We start from the raw sequence: 15,385 nt of genomic DNA on the forward strand, positions 1-15,385 counted from the left end.
CTGGACTGGGCCCACTGTCAATTAATAGAGACCATGTGTGACATTTATAAAGGGACTTTTGAGGCGACACGGGGATATTATCCAGATCATTTTATATCAGGATGTGAGCTCATTTACTGGTCTGGCACAACAAGAGAATTTGGCTAATTGTGATGCAAGTAAGACGTCAAAAAGACCACAAACGTCCTGTCAGCCACTGTCAAATGAAAAACAAAATCATTATATGGCTAATCGTTAGTTTCAGTTTGGTATTATTACACCTCTCAGATTAGATAATTATATTTGTTAAAATGGAAAGTATGGCTTGTTTATGCGATGTTCTTTTAGTAGCCTCATCGTGAAATTTCACACATGCCGATCATGTTTCTTACTTTACACATGTTTTGAAGTAATGTGTGATTTTACCTTCAACCAAACACACTTGAGAATATACTTCTGTAGGCTTTTATAAGTATTCAATTGTCAGACTTTCAGTTTGTTTTTTCTCTCATTTTTTGAGGATAAAAGGAAAATTCTAGCTGTGATGCGTTGGATTGTATACCATCCTCACTCAGAGGGAGTTATTTTAGATTTCAATTTCAAACGCTGCTACTTTGGTCTGTACAGTACAGAACTCAGTGTGCCCTCTCATCCCATAACATATGGATCTGGGTAAAGTTGCAGTGTAACCCAACACAGACAGTGAGCTAAAGTGCTTTTTTCCAAGTACCACATGTATTAAGTTACTGCACATTGAACAGTGCAGAGGTAGCCTCGGGGCAGCTAAACCCTGGACAACAGGTACTTTTTAAGGAGTAAGTTTGCTCCACAGTGTCTCATTCTCTCACTTTCATTTCTTAGATGTCTTTAACCCCCGAACTCTTCCACGGCATGCATTTTTAATTTCTCTTTGATATATGGGCTGATTGGGGCCTGATAAATGTAAAAACAAAGAATTAGCAGATTTTTATTTATTTTTTTAACCTAATTTTAGTTTCTAAGAAAAATGAGAGCCACATATGAGGATATTAATTTAAAATTTCGATAGAACAGTAGCAGTATAATGTCCTCGTAAGTGGATATCAGGCCCTTGTAGAGCAAAATTGAGTATTTTGGTCTAAGTAACCCAAAATATGATGTCCACATATGTGGATGCCAGGTCCTAGGAGGTTAAAGCATTTTTAAAGGCAGAAAGTGAAGAAAGCAAGTAATGAAACTTTCACGCATTCTTTCAGACTGCCCTTCAGTCTGTGGGCAGAGATGAAAAAAGTGTGTTCTTAGGTGGTTTCCAAACATTTTCATGAGGTTTTGTGTTAGTGTGACTGATTCAATTTGGCAGGATTCAACCAATTTCAATGTACTTTTCTAACATCTTTATAAGATTATTGAGATTTGGACATCTAGTGAGCTGCACAGGTGGTCCTTGTATACAGTGAATGTATCAAAGATGCCCCAATGTTCCGCTTCAGTACTAATTTTGCAACTAGCAGGCATCTTTTGTCCTTAAGGATCTACAGCAGTTTCCTGCACGACATCCTCCGCGATGTGCCTGAAAGTTAAAGCTACCTACACACGCAATTGTTCTCACTGTACCTGATGTTCAACTTTTACTCAAGCTTTTTTTTTAGCTTTCAGTGTACTTTTGACAGTAGCTGTATTTCCCTATTTTTGCTATAGGGTAGGGGATTTGTATGTGGAAGCTGTGGATTAGGCGACAGAGTGTTTTTTTTTACTTTTCAGTATAGCTGTTTAAGATATGGTTTAAGAATCAGAATCAGAATCAGAAAGGGGTTTATTGCCAAATGTTGAGCAGGTTTACAACATTAGGAAATTGCTGCGGTGCTTCAGTGCAAACATAGTGTCATAAATAGCACTTAAATAGACATGAAAAAATAAAAGTAGGGATAAGAATTAAAAGTGCTACGTAGAAAGATATGTGCATGAGATATACATGAGATATATACATGAGAATAAGAATTAAGAGTGCTACGTTGAAAGATATATACATGAGTGCAGATGGTGATCAGTGCCAAACATGGAATGATGCAGTGAACACAGCGTAGGGTCATGTGTTAGTGGCGGGGACAGTCATGTGGTTATTGTTCATGTGTCCAACAGCAGAGGGGAAGAAACTGTTCTTATGGCGAGAGGTTCTGGTGCGAATGGACCGGAGCCTCCTGCCTGAGGGGAGCAGGTCAAACAGACTGTGTCCAGGGTGAGAAGGGTCAGCTGAGATCCGAGCTGCACGCCGCAATGTCCTGGAGGTGTACAGGTCCTGCAGAGATGGGAGTCTGCAGCCAATCACCTTCTCAGCAGAGCGCACAACACGCTGCAGTCTCTGTTTGTCCCTGATAGTGGCTCCAGCGTACCACACGGTGATGGAGGAGGTGAGGATGGACTCGATGATTGCAGTGTAGAATTGCATCATCGTCCGTGTTGGCAGGTTGAATTTCTTCAGCTGCCTCAGGAAGTACATCCTCTGCTGGGCTTTCTTAATGACGGAGGTGATGGTGGGCTCCCACTTCAGGTCCTGGGTGATGGTGGTACCCAGGAAGCGGAATGAGTCCACAGAGGTGATGGGGGTGTCAGTCAGGATGATGGGGGGGAGTGGGGCTGTGTGCTTCCTGAAGTCCACAATAATCTCCACTGTCTTCTGGGCATTCAGCACCAGGTTGTTGTGGCTGCACCAGGACACCAGACGTTCAACCTCCCTCCTGTAGGCAGACTCATCCCCGTCCGAGATGAGTCCAATAACGGTGGTGTCATCTGCAAACTTGATTAGCTTGACAGACTGGTGGGTGGAGGTGCAGCAGTTGGTGTACAGGGAGAAGAGCAGAGGAGAAAGAACACAGCCCTGAGGGGAGCCGGTGCTGATGGTCCGGGAGTCCGAGACATTCTTTCCCAGCCTCACATGCTGCTTCCTGTCCGTCAGGAAGTCAGTGATCCACCGGCAGATGGGATCAGGCACATTCATCTGGGAAAGCTTGTCTCGGAGATGGTCTGGAAGGATGGTGTTGAAGGCAGAGCTGAAGTCCACAAACAGGATCCTGGCGTAGGTTCCTGGGGAGTCCAGATGCTGCAGGATGAAGTGTAGGGCCATGTTGATGGCGTCGTCTACAGACCTGTTGGCTCTATATGCAAACTGCAGGGGGTCCAGGAGGGGGGCCGTGAGGGTCCTGAGATGGGAGAGAACTAGGCGCTCAAATGACTTCATGACCACAGATGTCAGAGCCACGGGTCTGTAGTCATTTAGTCCAGTGATCCTAGGTTTCTTGGGGACAGGGATTATGGTGGAGGACTTGAAGCAGGCAGGCACATGACATGCCTGCAGTGAGGAGTTGAAAATGCCAGAAAACACTGGGGCCAGCTCGTTTGCACAGTGTCTGAGGGTGGCAGGAGACACACCGTCTGGGCCGGGAGCTTTCCGAGCATTCAGGTTCTTAAGCTGCTTCCTCACATCTGCTTCATGAATATGAAGAGTTGTGGTGGGAGGAGGTGGTGTGAAATCCTCTTTTGTGTGGGGTGAGGAGGGGGGTGTTGTAGGTGAACAGTTTGAAGGTGGTGATGGCTCTATGGAGGGGGGAGAGGTGGGGGAATTAGTGTCCAAAGTGCCTTTATTGTTGGGGCCGTTGGAGGTGTGAAGGCTGCCTGATGGCTCGTCAAAACGGCAGTAGAAGTCGTTAAGGGTGTTGGCTAAGAGCAGTTTGTGATATTCCTAAAACCTTTCCACACAGAGGCCGAGTCATTCTCTGAGATCTGCTGCTGCATCTTCTCAGAGTGCTGATGTTTAGCAATGTCCACTTCTTTAGTGAACCTGTACTTGGCCTCTCTGTAGCAGTCCCTGTCTCCGCTTCTGAACGCCTTTCTCTTTTCCAGCCACAGCTTTTTGAGTTTAGGAGTAAACCAGGGTTTGTCATTGTTATAACTCACCCTGGTGCGTGATGGCACAATGCTGTCCTCACAGAAGTGGATATAGGAGGTGACAGTGTCCGTAAACTCGTCCAAGCTGTTAGAAGCAGCCTTCAATGTGTCCCAGTCTGTGGTCTCCAAACACGTGCGAAGCTCCTCCACAGCCTCGTTGCTCCACAGTTTTTTAGTCCTCACGACAGGTTTGGAGAGCTTCAGCCTCTGTCTGTACGCGGGGATTAGGTGGATCATGACGTGGTCAGAAAGTCCGAGTGAAGCGCGGGGTCATGGACCCCGAGATTGGTTCTGTGATTCATGATGGATGGATGGATGTTCCTACTTGCACCACCCATTACCGTCTCATTTTGAGTTTATTCCTTTGTTTGCCGTGACTGCATTTGATTGGACCATGTTGACGTTCCACATACCACTTGTAGACTGAACTAACATTGGATAGTTATCCAACCCTCCATCTGGTGAGGAATTTAAAACTAAAGCATTCCTTTTCACAATCATACAAAGTCATGCAGTAATACTGTCACCACTGGAATCTTCCTAACAGAATGGACACTCACCAGTCTCAGTGAAGCTCCAGTCAAAAATGTTCCTCATAGATATTTTCGACCATAATTCAAGCATGGAAACGTCTATTTTTTAAGTAACTTGTGTCATTGCTCAGCTGTACCACTTGTACGTGTTAGTTGGTTTCACTATTCTGAGGATGTGTGCACACCCAAAAGGGCTGCATGCTGATTTGTCATCCATTATGCTGATGTATGTGCTTCTTTTTTCTTTCACAACATGTGGCTCTGATTATAACCGAGTTGTGCAAGGAGTCAGTATAGGCTCAAGAGCATAAAACCATAAAATTTGATCTTTTTTATCCTTGTTTAGTAAATGAGAGCCATTTGAGATATGGCCACATCTCACTGGGATATTATCTGGATTTAAATGGCCACTACACATTTTCTCTTACAGACCCGAAGTAAACAAAGTCATTGTGCCTCACTCACACATGAGTGTTCATACCAAAATGGGAGAATAGATTGTCATCACTTCACAAAACTAAAATTCTAAAATGAACTGACATGTTGTTCTTGTGTTCCACATTGATGGTAAACATCTTGTGAATAACATCGCTTCGTTTTAGTGGTTTGGCTAAAAAAGAATCTGAGCTCGGCGCTGCCACTTTCATCAAAATTAGGTTGTTTGATTAATGACCCAGGGCCCAACACGGGAAGTTTAGACCAACTACAGTCATTTCAAGGCTACACATTCCAATAAATAAATGACAAAACATTTTTTATCTAACCTTTTAAAAATCTGTAATTACAAAAAAAGAAGAAGAAGAATTAAGTATACTTTATTTTACACTAATGCAGGAAAACAATATCCATCAGTCTGTGTTCTGATGATATCATCACTAATAAATCCAATCTGGTATTTTTCATAGAAAAGTCTGTCAATTTGGGAAAACAATCAAGAAACTGTGCCCAAAAACTGTAGTGTAAAAATTCCCACATGAAGCGGAGACATTCAGAAGTTTTGGCTTGGTGTGTTCAGGTCAACAGTTTACTGGCGACACATGTAAGAGTTTGATGTCTGTTTTCATTGTTTAACATAAAAGTGGAGAAATTCTCCAAAAGAGTTTGTGATGTGGTCGCATTTTTTAATGTCATGGTTTTAGTGCAAAGATGGAATTCAGTAGAATAATCACCAGGGCAACATTTGTATTTCTGTGTCTGCACATTAACTGTGAATGTGAACGTTTATGTTTGCGTGTGTGTTTGTAGTCTTCCTGTGGTCAGATTGTTATGGGATGAGCAGGGGAGTTTTCCAGCACTATGCTTGATTCAGTTAAGATGGCTGGGAGATATTCCACTCTCATGACATACCAGCTTCCAACACATGTGGTTCGCTGTCTCCATTTTTTCTTTTGTGCGTGTGCGTGTGTGTGTGTGTGTGTGTGTGTGTGTGTGTGTGTGTGTGTGTGTGTGTGTGTGTGAGAGAGAGTGTGTGAGAGAGAGAGAGAAAAGAAACACCTAGAGCAGGAGAAAAAGGGTGAACGCTGTTGCATATAAAGATTTTTTTTTTACTTGCAGGCAGAAACAGGTCTTCTCCAACTCACATATGTGGTCAAGGTGTGTGTGGCTGAGGGTTCTGCGCTTACAGGAATCGGGTTATGATGCACACATCACAGGTTGCAGCTGATTCTGTACTTTACATTGCAACAAACAAGATAGCTTAAAACTAAGCAACCACTAAAATAATAGATCAAAAGTTCTGAGATACTCACACAGAAAGCACTTTGACTCAGCTCTGCGTGCTAAAAGCCCGGGGGGAGAGAAAACGAAGTGCAATTTTTGTTTGTAATATTGGAAGAATAAATAATCCACAGTAATTACAGTCAAAGGTAAACACTTCACAGCAACAGAGATGATGTCCAAGCTCTGCAGAAGCAGAGGAATAGTAATGGAGTGGTGCATTATCTGGGTACTTTCATACATAGTCTGGATAAATGTGGCGAGTAGTGATTTTTCTCGCAGAGCTACAACCAAAAGGTCTTTCTTTAAGTGTGGAAGCACAGTGAGAAGATAAGAAGTGGGGTCCAGGAAAATGATAGTTATGATAGATAGTCCTGTTGTGTAATCATCTATGGCTATAAGTTTACTCAGTGTAGAGTTGATGCACACCCTTATCCATAACATAAAACTATCCCAGATCCAAAAAGTAAATATGTTTTTCAGACTTTACTATAGTGCTCATAGTTTGAGTTATTTTCTTCCATGAATTACATCGTTTCCTTGTTACCCAGAAACGGATGTAGAGGCAGACTCAAAATCGCATCAGTGAGCTAACAATGTATAGTAAACATGAACAAATTGCTGTTGTACTGATAACAACGCCACACGGTTCAGCTAGTAGCACAAGGATTTCATCATTTGTGCCACCACGCTGAAAGCACTCTGCAGTTCGTTCATTCGTGACCTTGCAGCTGTAGCACTGGTAGCTGACGCCTTCCACCATCTGAAGCAACGACATGATGTAACCTCACAGCAGTTCCTGATAGGCAGAGTGGAACGTGAAATTTGAAGTTATTATATCTTGACGTATTAACTTGAAATTTCGAGTTATGGGTGGAAAAAAATAAAAACGTTTCAGCAGCAGAAACAAGCTCGCATGCAAACTATTCCAAGTCAGCTGATTCAGTCAATGTAGCCGTTAACCTCCTATCTTACCAAGATTTATAGAATCTGTAGTTATTAAAAGAAAAGTAAGTCTGGATTGTGAACTTACACCATTATCACTCACACAAATTCAAATGTAACGCGTGCATGTTCATATGCACGTTTTAATAGTCACCACAGGGTTTCAGTTTTAAGAATTAGTGTGTATAATGTAGACACACAGATAGTACAGAGGCATTTTGGGACAACCTGCCCTTATTCTCAATCATCAACACAGCTTCCAAAATAAAACACTTTGTGACAGCACTAATGAAGGACAGATTAAAAAAATGAAGAGATGTCAGGGGGGGGGGAAAGGAGAGAAGAAGTGCATGGAGAGGGGAAAGAGGAATTGAGTTTTAAGAAGAATATAAGGAGAAGAGACAGTGTGGATTTAAAAAGTCCAATCTGTGAGGATACGCTCTTATTACTAATGAGGGGCAGATGACAGCAGTGGGGGGTGAAAGTATTGAACACAGTATTAAACGTTCTTTTCATCACTTTAGCTGTTGACGTGACAGAAATATAACTAAATATCAGTAAAAACAAAGTGTGAGCGTCAATATGTAACTAACCTACGAAGATGAATTGGTTTCACTGCCACTGCCTCAAAAACACCACACACACAGCTGACTTAGAGACCGCCAGTCTGAGATATCTGGATTGGTTTGTGGGAAGAAAGTAGAAACTCCAGGATTGCCCCAAAAATGCAAGGGATGTTCTGCTGAACAAGGCAGTTACAACACCACCGTGCCGCTGTGGAGCTGCGCAAAGGCAACCAGCAGTTTGAATTGATGGATGTGATTTTGTGTGCATGACACAGTGAAAGCACCATCTGTATTTTCTTCATCTGTGTAATGTGCGCGGCGCACGTCCAAATGTTTTGGATGGAATGAGATGGAGCGAAAACAAAAGGAACGACGGCCAAAAGAAAAGAAAGGAATTGTAATTCTATTTGAATTGTTTGTGTTTTTTCTGAGCATCAGTTTTCGAGTTCACTTTAGCCTTTTTCAACCCAGCGTGAAACCCAACTTACCAATGAAGTAATAAGAAGAGAAAAGAAAAACCTTTCAAATTTAAAAACAAGTCCTTACCAAGCCTTACGAAATACATTTATTAACCCACCAAAATACTTTTCTTTTGCATTAATTCTACTAAAAATCAATTCTTAATAATTGGAAACAGCCCGTTTGTTTCACTGACTTTTAAGGAATACTTTTATTATAACATAAAATTATAAACAGGTTTGTATGTTATATGGCTGACACTCAGTTTTCATGTCACTGCTTAATTTTAGTTTTGCATCCTTGTAATGGCGTCTTTTCGTGGTCGGTCTGTCTTTATAAATGTTGAGCTCAAGAGGTTAAATAAAGTGAATGAATTAAAAATGTCTCTTTGATTCAGGGTTTATACTGAGTAGTGCAGAATAATTACATTGCACATAAAAAAAGAACGTTTTAACACTGTTATATGCAGTCCCATAGAAATCCAACTGAAGCCTTAATGCTTTTATTGCTTCTATTGTAGTCTTAGTTTCCTGTTCTTAGCTTGTGGCAGCCTGTATGTTCCTCCGTTTCAAGGCTCCACATGTTGTGTGTTCAGACACATTCTTCTACATAACTTGGTTTCAATAAGCGGTTTTTTGAGTTACTGTTGCCTTCTTATCAGCTTGAAGCAGTCTGGCCATTCTCCTCAACGAGGCAGACTGGATATCCTTTCAGATCGTTCTCTGTAAAGATGTTTGTGCGGGAAAATCCCAGCAGGTCAGCAACCCATCCGTCACCAAAAACAAGCCATGTTCTAAGTCACTTAAATCTATTTTCTTCCTCATTCTGATGATCAGTTCGAGCAGGTCTTCTTGACCATGTGGCTCATTAGAGATTGGCTAGTGAGCACATATTAATAGATATGAAATGGATTACTTGTTAAGTTAGAGATATATTTTTTATTTTTGGCAGGTGGGGCAGAAAGATTCTTTATAAACGCTGGTGTGACCACGAGAGTATATTTCTTGGGGTTTGCTTCCTTTCTTCTTTTACTGCCTCTCTGCGTGCAGTTGTTTTTACTCTGATGTCCAACCAAGCTCTAAATCAACATCAGTGCTATATATTACAGAAAATGATTCCACCTTTAAGCTTATGCCAGAGATACTGAAGCTCCCCTCTCCTTTCCTGAACATTAAAACCACATTTTCTATCTAAGCTAAACTTTACCTTAACAGCATGAGACAGCTATATGAGATCTATGGTTAAGTTTTAAACTAATATGTCATGATGTATTTTGAAATACCAAAACATTTGTTCATTGTGTTCAGACCCACTGAAGTTTCATTTAAAGTCCTCGGGTCTTTAAAATAAATGACATTACATATGATGCATGTGTGTCCACAGCAGATAATGCATCAGATCAGTGCTGAAGAGCATTAAAAGCTTTCTCCTGTCTCTGTAAACATACGGCCCATTATCAAAGCAGCTAAACATCACTGAGAACATTTTACTGAAACCTGCCTGATGTGGACCGTCAGCCAACAGAACCTCAGAGCATCAGGTCACAGAATACAGTAATTGTCCAAGACCAGAACATTTTACACACACATTAAGTAAATTATTAACAAAGCTGGAAGGGTTAGCCAGTGGAGACCAACTGGGAAGATGAATCAAGCTGTTTAGGTTTAAGACAGCCTGATGGGTTTCTAAGGTAGAAGACAAACTACTGTCTGATGAGTCACACTGCAACATAAAAGTGTTCTTTTTTACTGTAGTGATTTCCAAACCGATTGTGTTTAAGGACACCTCAAAAAGCCTTTTTTTAATTTTCACTTTAAACCAAACACAATGGATGGAAAGATGGAAAACAGTTCTGAAACATTTAGGAGTGCAAAAAGTTATTAGATGTAAAAGCTTTTAGGTTCTGCTCTTTTTCCAATCACCAAGCTCAGATTTCTTCAAGTTTTATTTCTTCTATTGCAGTATTATTTAAACACTTTTCACTAAAACAATGCTGACGTTTAGTAAGTGTCTTATAATGGAATTATTAACCTTTCGATTCAGGAGTTGCAAAAACTGTTATTGGTTACTTTAGTGTGTTTTAAGATAAAAACATGATGACAACATTTTCATCTAAATAAGGCATCAAAATTAGCTTGATATAGATTTAAAAGTATTCTCTTCACCTTCAACACAGACTATGACTGAATAACTGGATTTATTTATAAATGTCTAAATTATGATGAACAGGAGAAAAAAAATCCTTCCATTTACTTTAGCTGTCTAGTGTGTTATTCACTAAATATACTCATAAATATGTATATACACATGTATATATGTTATTAAATAAAGTTTTTCTTTTAATTATGATAAAAAAAAATATGCATGTAGACAACTAATCTGAAATGCAGATGTGCCATGTGTGATATTTAATGTTTCATGTTGACTTGTTTTATATTTTTTATCTGTCAGAAAGAAGACAGAATAAAAAAGGAGGACTTGGAAAGAAGAAGGAACGAAAACGGCTACGACTGCACACCAGCGACAGCGTTGGCAACTCAAGAAACAGAACAACCACAGGGGAGCAAAGACATCATGGAGATCCCTGAGGGGGAGACAGACACGATGTAACATGGAACATATATGAAAATATGTCATAAATCCGTATCGTTTCCAAGCGGTCAGAAGCATAAATCGAGACTGAACTAAAAGTTCCTAAGAGGTCGTGCTTTTCACTAGTGTATTAAAACTGTCTAAAGTAGCAGCTTGGTGCGAGGAAAACTCTCCCTTCACCAGGTAAAGCAACCATTAACCTGCCTCCTTGGACTGAAATCCTCCCAAAAAAAAAAAATTGCTAATTTCAAGCTTCCCATGCAGGAGCAACATATGAACCATCTCTCAATCAGATTTTCAAATAATTATCTTTTAGTGATTTTATAGCCACAGATTGTTTCACAGCTACATTTTCTCTGGTCATTTCATCAGTTTAGCAGAAATTTCAAGTTACAGTTATATAATTAATATTGAGTGCAGATTTAATTTTAGAGGTTGAAGTAAAATACCATAGGAATTACAGATGACCTATTTTATGTAGGTTTAAGTTTCATGTACAGTTTTGACTTTTCTTCAGTATTTATTAATAAATTAAGGGGCTTAAAAATAAATCACACCCTACCCCAAACAACCCCCCAACATAACTCAGAAGCTTAAAGTCCTGGTCGTGCATAGAAAGGAGCAGTGGCTGGTGAGCAAAGGATTATTAAATAGTAAAGACAAACAGCATCCAGCTAAGTAAAGAACAGGAGGTGGGCATATCATCATCCAAGCACAAAGAGAAGATTACATGAGAGAAATAACCAGAAACTACCCATCAGCCCCAAGAAGAGACAGACGACAAAAGAATAGAATAGAATAGAATTCAACTTTATTGTCATTGCACATGCACAGGTACAGGGCAACGAAATGCAGTTTGCATCCATCCAGAAGTGCTTTAGTGATATAGATATATTACAATATATATTAGCAATAATATAGATATGTGAGTATATTACAGAAATGGGTCTATTATGGTATGTTATAATGTACACGGTATGAAGTATGTTGTGAATATTCTATAACTATAAGTATGTACAGGCTGTAGTGAGTACAAGCTATGTACAGGATATGAACAGGATATAAATATGAAAAACTATACAGAATATGAAATAAATAACTTTACAGAATCTGGGATATACAGCTATACAGAAATGGGAACTATGCAAGTTGTAAACAGTTGTAGGATTAAAGATTATCGAATGTACAGAATGATTATTTACACAGAGCTATACAGTAGTGCAGTTAAGATAAGTGAGATATAATTCCTACAGAGGCTATATAAAGTGCTAGTGGTTGTGAGTGGTGGTTCAGTCCATGTTATTATTGTGTTTGAGGGTACAGTTGTCCATTGTGGGTGTGTGTATGTTCAGTCCATGAGTTTAACGTGGGTCAGATGTCAGGAGGCAGAGTTCAGGAGTCTGACAGCTGTGGGGAAGAAGCTGTTCCGGTACCTGGTGGTCTTAGTCCGGAGGCTCCTGTGGCGCCTCCCAGAGGGCAGGAGGGTGAAGAGTCCATGTGATGGGTGACTGGGGTCTTTGATGATTTTCCCAGCCCTTTTCAGACACCGCTTCCTGTAGATGTCTTTTATGGCAGGAAGTGGTGCTCCGGCGATGCGCTGGGCAGTTTTCACGACCCTCTGCAACGCCTTCCGGTCCGAGGCAGAGCAGTTCCCGTACCAGACTGTTATACAGTTGGTCAGGATGCTCTCGATGGTGCAGCGATAGAAGTTCACCAGGATGTCTGAGGACAGGTGGTTTTTCCTCAGAGTCCTCAAGAAGAAGAGGCGCTGGTGAGCCTTCTTGACCAGCTTGGAGCAGTTGGTCGTCCAGGTGAGATCCTCGGAGATGTGGACTCCCAGGAACTTGAAGCTGCTCACACGCTCCACAGCCGTCCCCTTAATGTGGATGGGTGGATGTGGGTCAGCATTCCTCCTGTAGTCCACGATGAGCTCCTTGGTCTTCTCGGTGTTAAGCAGCAGGTTGTTTCTGTCGCACCACTCAGCCAGACGATCCACCTCCTCCCTGTAGGCGGCCTCATCGTTGTCACTGATGAGGCCAATCACCGTGGTGTCATCTGCAAACTTAATGATGGTGTTGGAACCATCAGCAGGTCTGCAGTCGTGGGTGAAGAGGGAGTAGAGGAAAGGGCTCATCACACAGCCTTGTGGTACACCAGTGTTCATTGTGATGGTAGATGAGCAGCGGTTATCCAGCCGGACATGTTGGGGGCGGTTGGTCAGGAAGTCCAGTAACCATTTGCAGATGAGGGAACTGATACCCAGGTCTGTCAGTTTCCTGATGAGTTGTGAGGGGTGGATTGTATTGAATGCTGAACTGAAGTCTATAAACAGCATTCTGGCGTAGGTGTTGTTGTTGTCCAGGTGTGAGAGGACAGAGTGCATTGCGATGGAGACTGCATCCTCTGTGCTCCTGTTCCGGCGGTATGCGAATTGGTGGGGGTCCAGGGTGGGGGGGAGACAGGATTTGAAGTGTGCTAGGACCAGCTGCTCTAAGCACTTAGTGATGATGGGGGTGAGTGCTACTGGGCGGTAATCATTGAGGCAAGATGGGTTGGAGTTTTTGGGTATCGGGACGATGGAGGTGGATTTGAAGCAGGCCGGTACCACAGCGTGGGCCAAGGACAGATTGAATATGTCTGTGAGCACTCCTGCAAGCTCCCCAGAACACGCTCTGAGAACACGCCCGGGGATGCCATCAGGGCCTGCAGCCTTGTGGACATTGATCCTGCTCAGCACCGCTCCTACATCGGTGGGGGAGAGAGTCATAGGTTGGTGGTCTGGCGTCATGTCTGCTTTGGTTGTGGTTGTGGGGTTCCCTCGCTCAAAACGAGCATAAAAGTTGTTGAGCTCGTTGAGGAAGGAGACATCAGAGGATGTGGGGGAGGGTTTGGTGGTCCTGTAGTCTGTGATGGTCTGGAGTCCTTGCCACATGCGTCGGGGGTTGGAGTTGGAGAAGTGTTCTTCTACCTTCTTTTTGTAATGGTGTTTGGCTTTTTTGATGCCCTTCTTTAGATTAGCCCTGGCTGTACTGTAGGCGTGTGCATCTCCTGACCTAAAGGCAGTGTTGCGGGCCTTCAGGAGGAGACGAACATCCCGGTTCATCCAAGGCTTCTGGTTGGGGTACATGGTGATCCGTTTCTGGGTGGTGACACTGTCTGTGGTTTTGGAGATGTAATCCAGTACAGATGAGGCGTACTGGTCCAGGTCTGTGTGGGTGAACATATTCCAGTCTGTGTTTTTAAATCTGTCCTGGAGCACTGCGTCTGTCCCCTCTGGCCACACTTTAATTGTCCTCACAGCAGGTTTCACACGTTGGATGAGTGGTGAATACCGAAGCCAGAGCAGCTCTAGTACAGACAGACCGGACAGAAACTTGGATCAAATTGGACTGCAAAAATATTCAGTTCAATTTTATTTATATGAAATTTGTGAAGAAAAGAGCACGTCAAAAGCTTGGAATGGCTCATAAGTGTACCTGCAATATAATGTGCAAAAGGTGTGCTTTTGCTTCCCGTGGTCATCAGTATTTACTGAACTCTGATGTGTGTAGAGCAGTACTTTCTACTCATATTTAGCCAAATGCAGCAGAAGCAACCCAGACGTTTCTGAAGCTCACAAAGTAAAAACTGAAGACAGATGTTATAAAAGCAAAAAGCATGACATAAATATCAGGCTTTTTAAAAAAGTGATGGGCATTATTTCCAGAGTTTAGGCTATCATTGTCTACAAATTATTTACTTTACTTGCATTTGAGCTCCTGAAGACTGTGTATAAAGTGTCTGTTATTCATTATCATGATAAAACTAATATAACTGTAACTTGAATCAGTTTAAGAAAATAGCTACGATAACCACAACAAAGCTGTCAGTATCCAACAGAAAATAATGTTAGCAAGAGCACAAATTGTTCTTTGCTTCTTTTTCTTCTGCAGTTTCTAAAGTTGCTATTCCAGTGAACCTAAAAATGACAAGACTTGCTTTATTTATCTCAGCAGTTGGGAAATTACTGTCACAGCAGCCTGAACATGAAAACCAAACTATCTCTATAAAATTAAAAAAGCTTTAGAAGTCCCACATATTCAAGCTTGTTACTACAGAGTTTAACCTCACACTATGAATTTTATTTAGTTATATGCCAGCTTCTTTCTTTTATTTTCCCCTGGCTTGTCTGATATGCACAAGTATACCTTGGTATGCATAGTTGGTGTAGCAAGATTGAATATGTGGGTATTTCTTCTGTTTTTTTTTTTTTTTTTTCTCCAGAGCTGATAAATGGCTTTGTCTTTTAACAGCTTGCTTGCATGTATTTATCAATATTTCAAGGACAAAGTGGTATTTTTTTTTTTTATCCACAGCACGAGTGTACATTTCAATAAATGTTTATTTTGATGCGGCATCCATTGTGCAGTTTTAAATTGAGTTGATCTGTTTGAGTGAGATCTTTTGTCCACTCAAAGTATCTAATAGAAATCTTCATGTTATATTGTTCACCTTTAACAGACTGAAGTCTCTTTGTCTACAGGAACAGTTCTCCGGGCTTCTTGAAGGACATTCAGAGCTCTTCTCTGGATGTTGGCCACCTTTTTCCTTCCATTCTCTGTTGAGATGATCAAAAAGTGCTTAAATAATGTTAAGGTCCAGGCTTTGGGGAGGCCAAACCATGACTGATAGTGT

The 15,385-nt window shown here is 41.5% G+C and overlaps 1 protein-coding gene across 2 annotated transcripts in view; it reads left to right on the forward strand.

Moving 5' to 3' along the window:
* rspo4 (R-spondin 4) overlaps nt 1-11,681 on the forward strand; it is a 34,748-nt gene extending 23,067 nt beyond the window's left edge. For both annotated transcript variants that reach the window (XM_086293070.1, XM_086293069.1), the window contains one exon: nt 10,571-11,681. In XM_086293070.1, the coding sequence (XP_086149196.1) occupies nt 10,571-10,707 (137 nt within the window). In that variant the 3' untranslated portion in view covers nt 10,708-11,681. The remainder of the gene's footprint in view (nt 1-10,570) is intronic.
* The last annotated feature ends 3,704 nt before the right edge of the window (nt 11,682-15,385 follow it).

Source organism: Aulonocara sp. 'chitande type north' Nkhata Bay, linkage group LG5 (assembly GCF_057382095.1).
Source record: "Aulonocara sp. 'chitande type north' Nkhata Bay isolate Kocher_YH1m ecotype deep benthic linkage group LG5, A_spYH_male_GT1.1, whole genome shotgun sequence".
Lineage (NCBI taxonomy): Eukaryota > Metazoa > Chordata > Actinopteri > Cichliformes > Cichlidae > Aulonocara > Aulonocara sp. 'chitande type north' Nkhata Bay.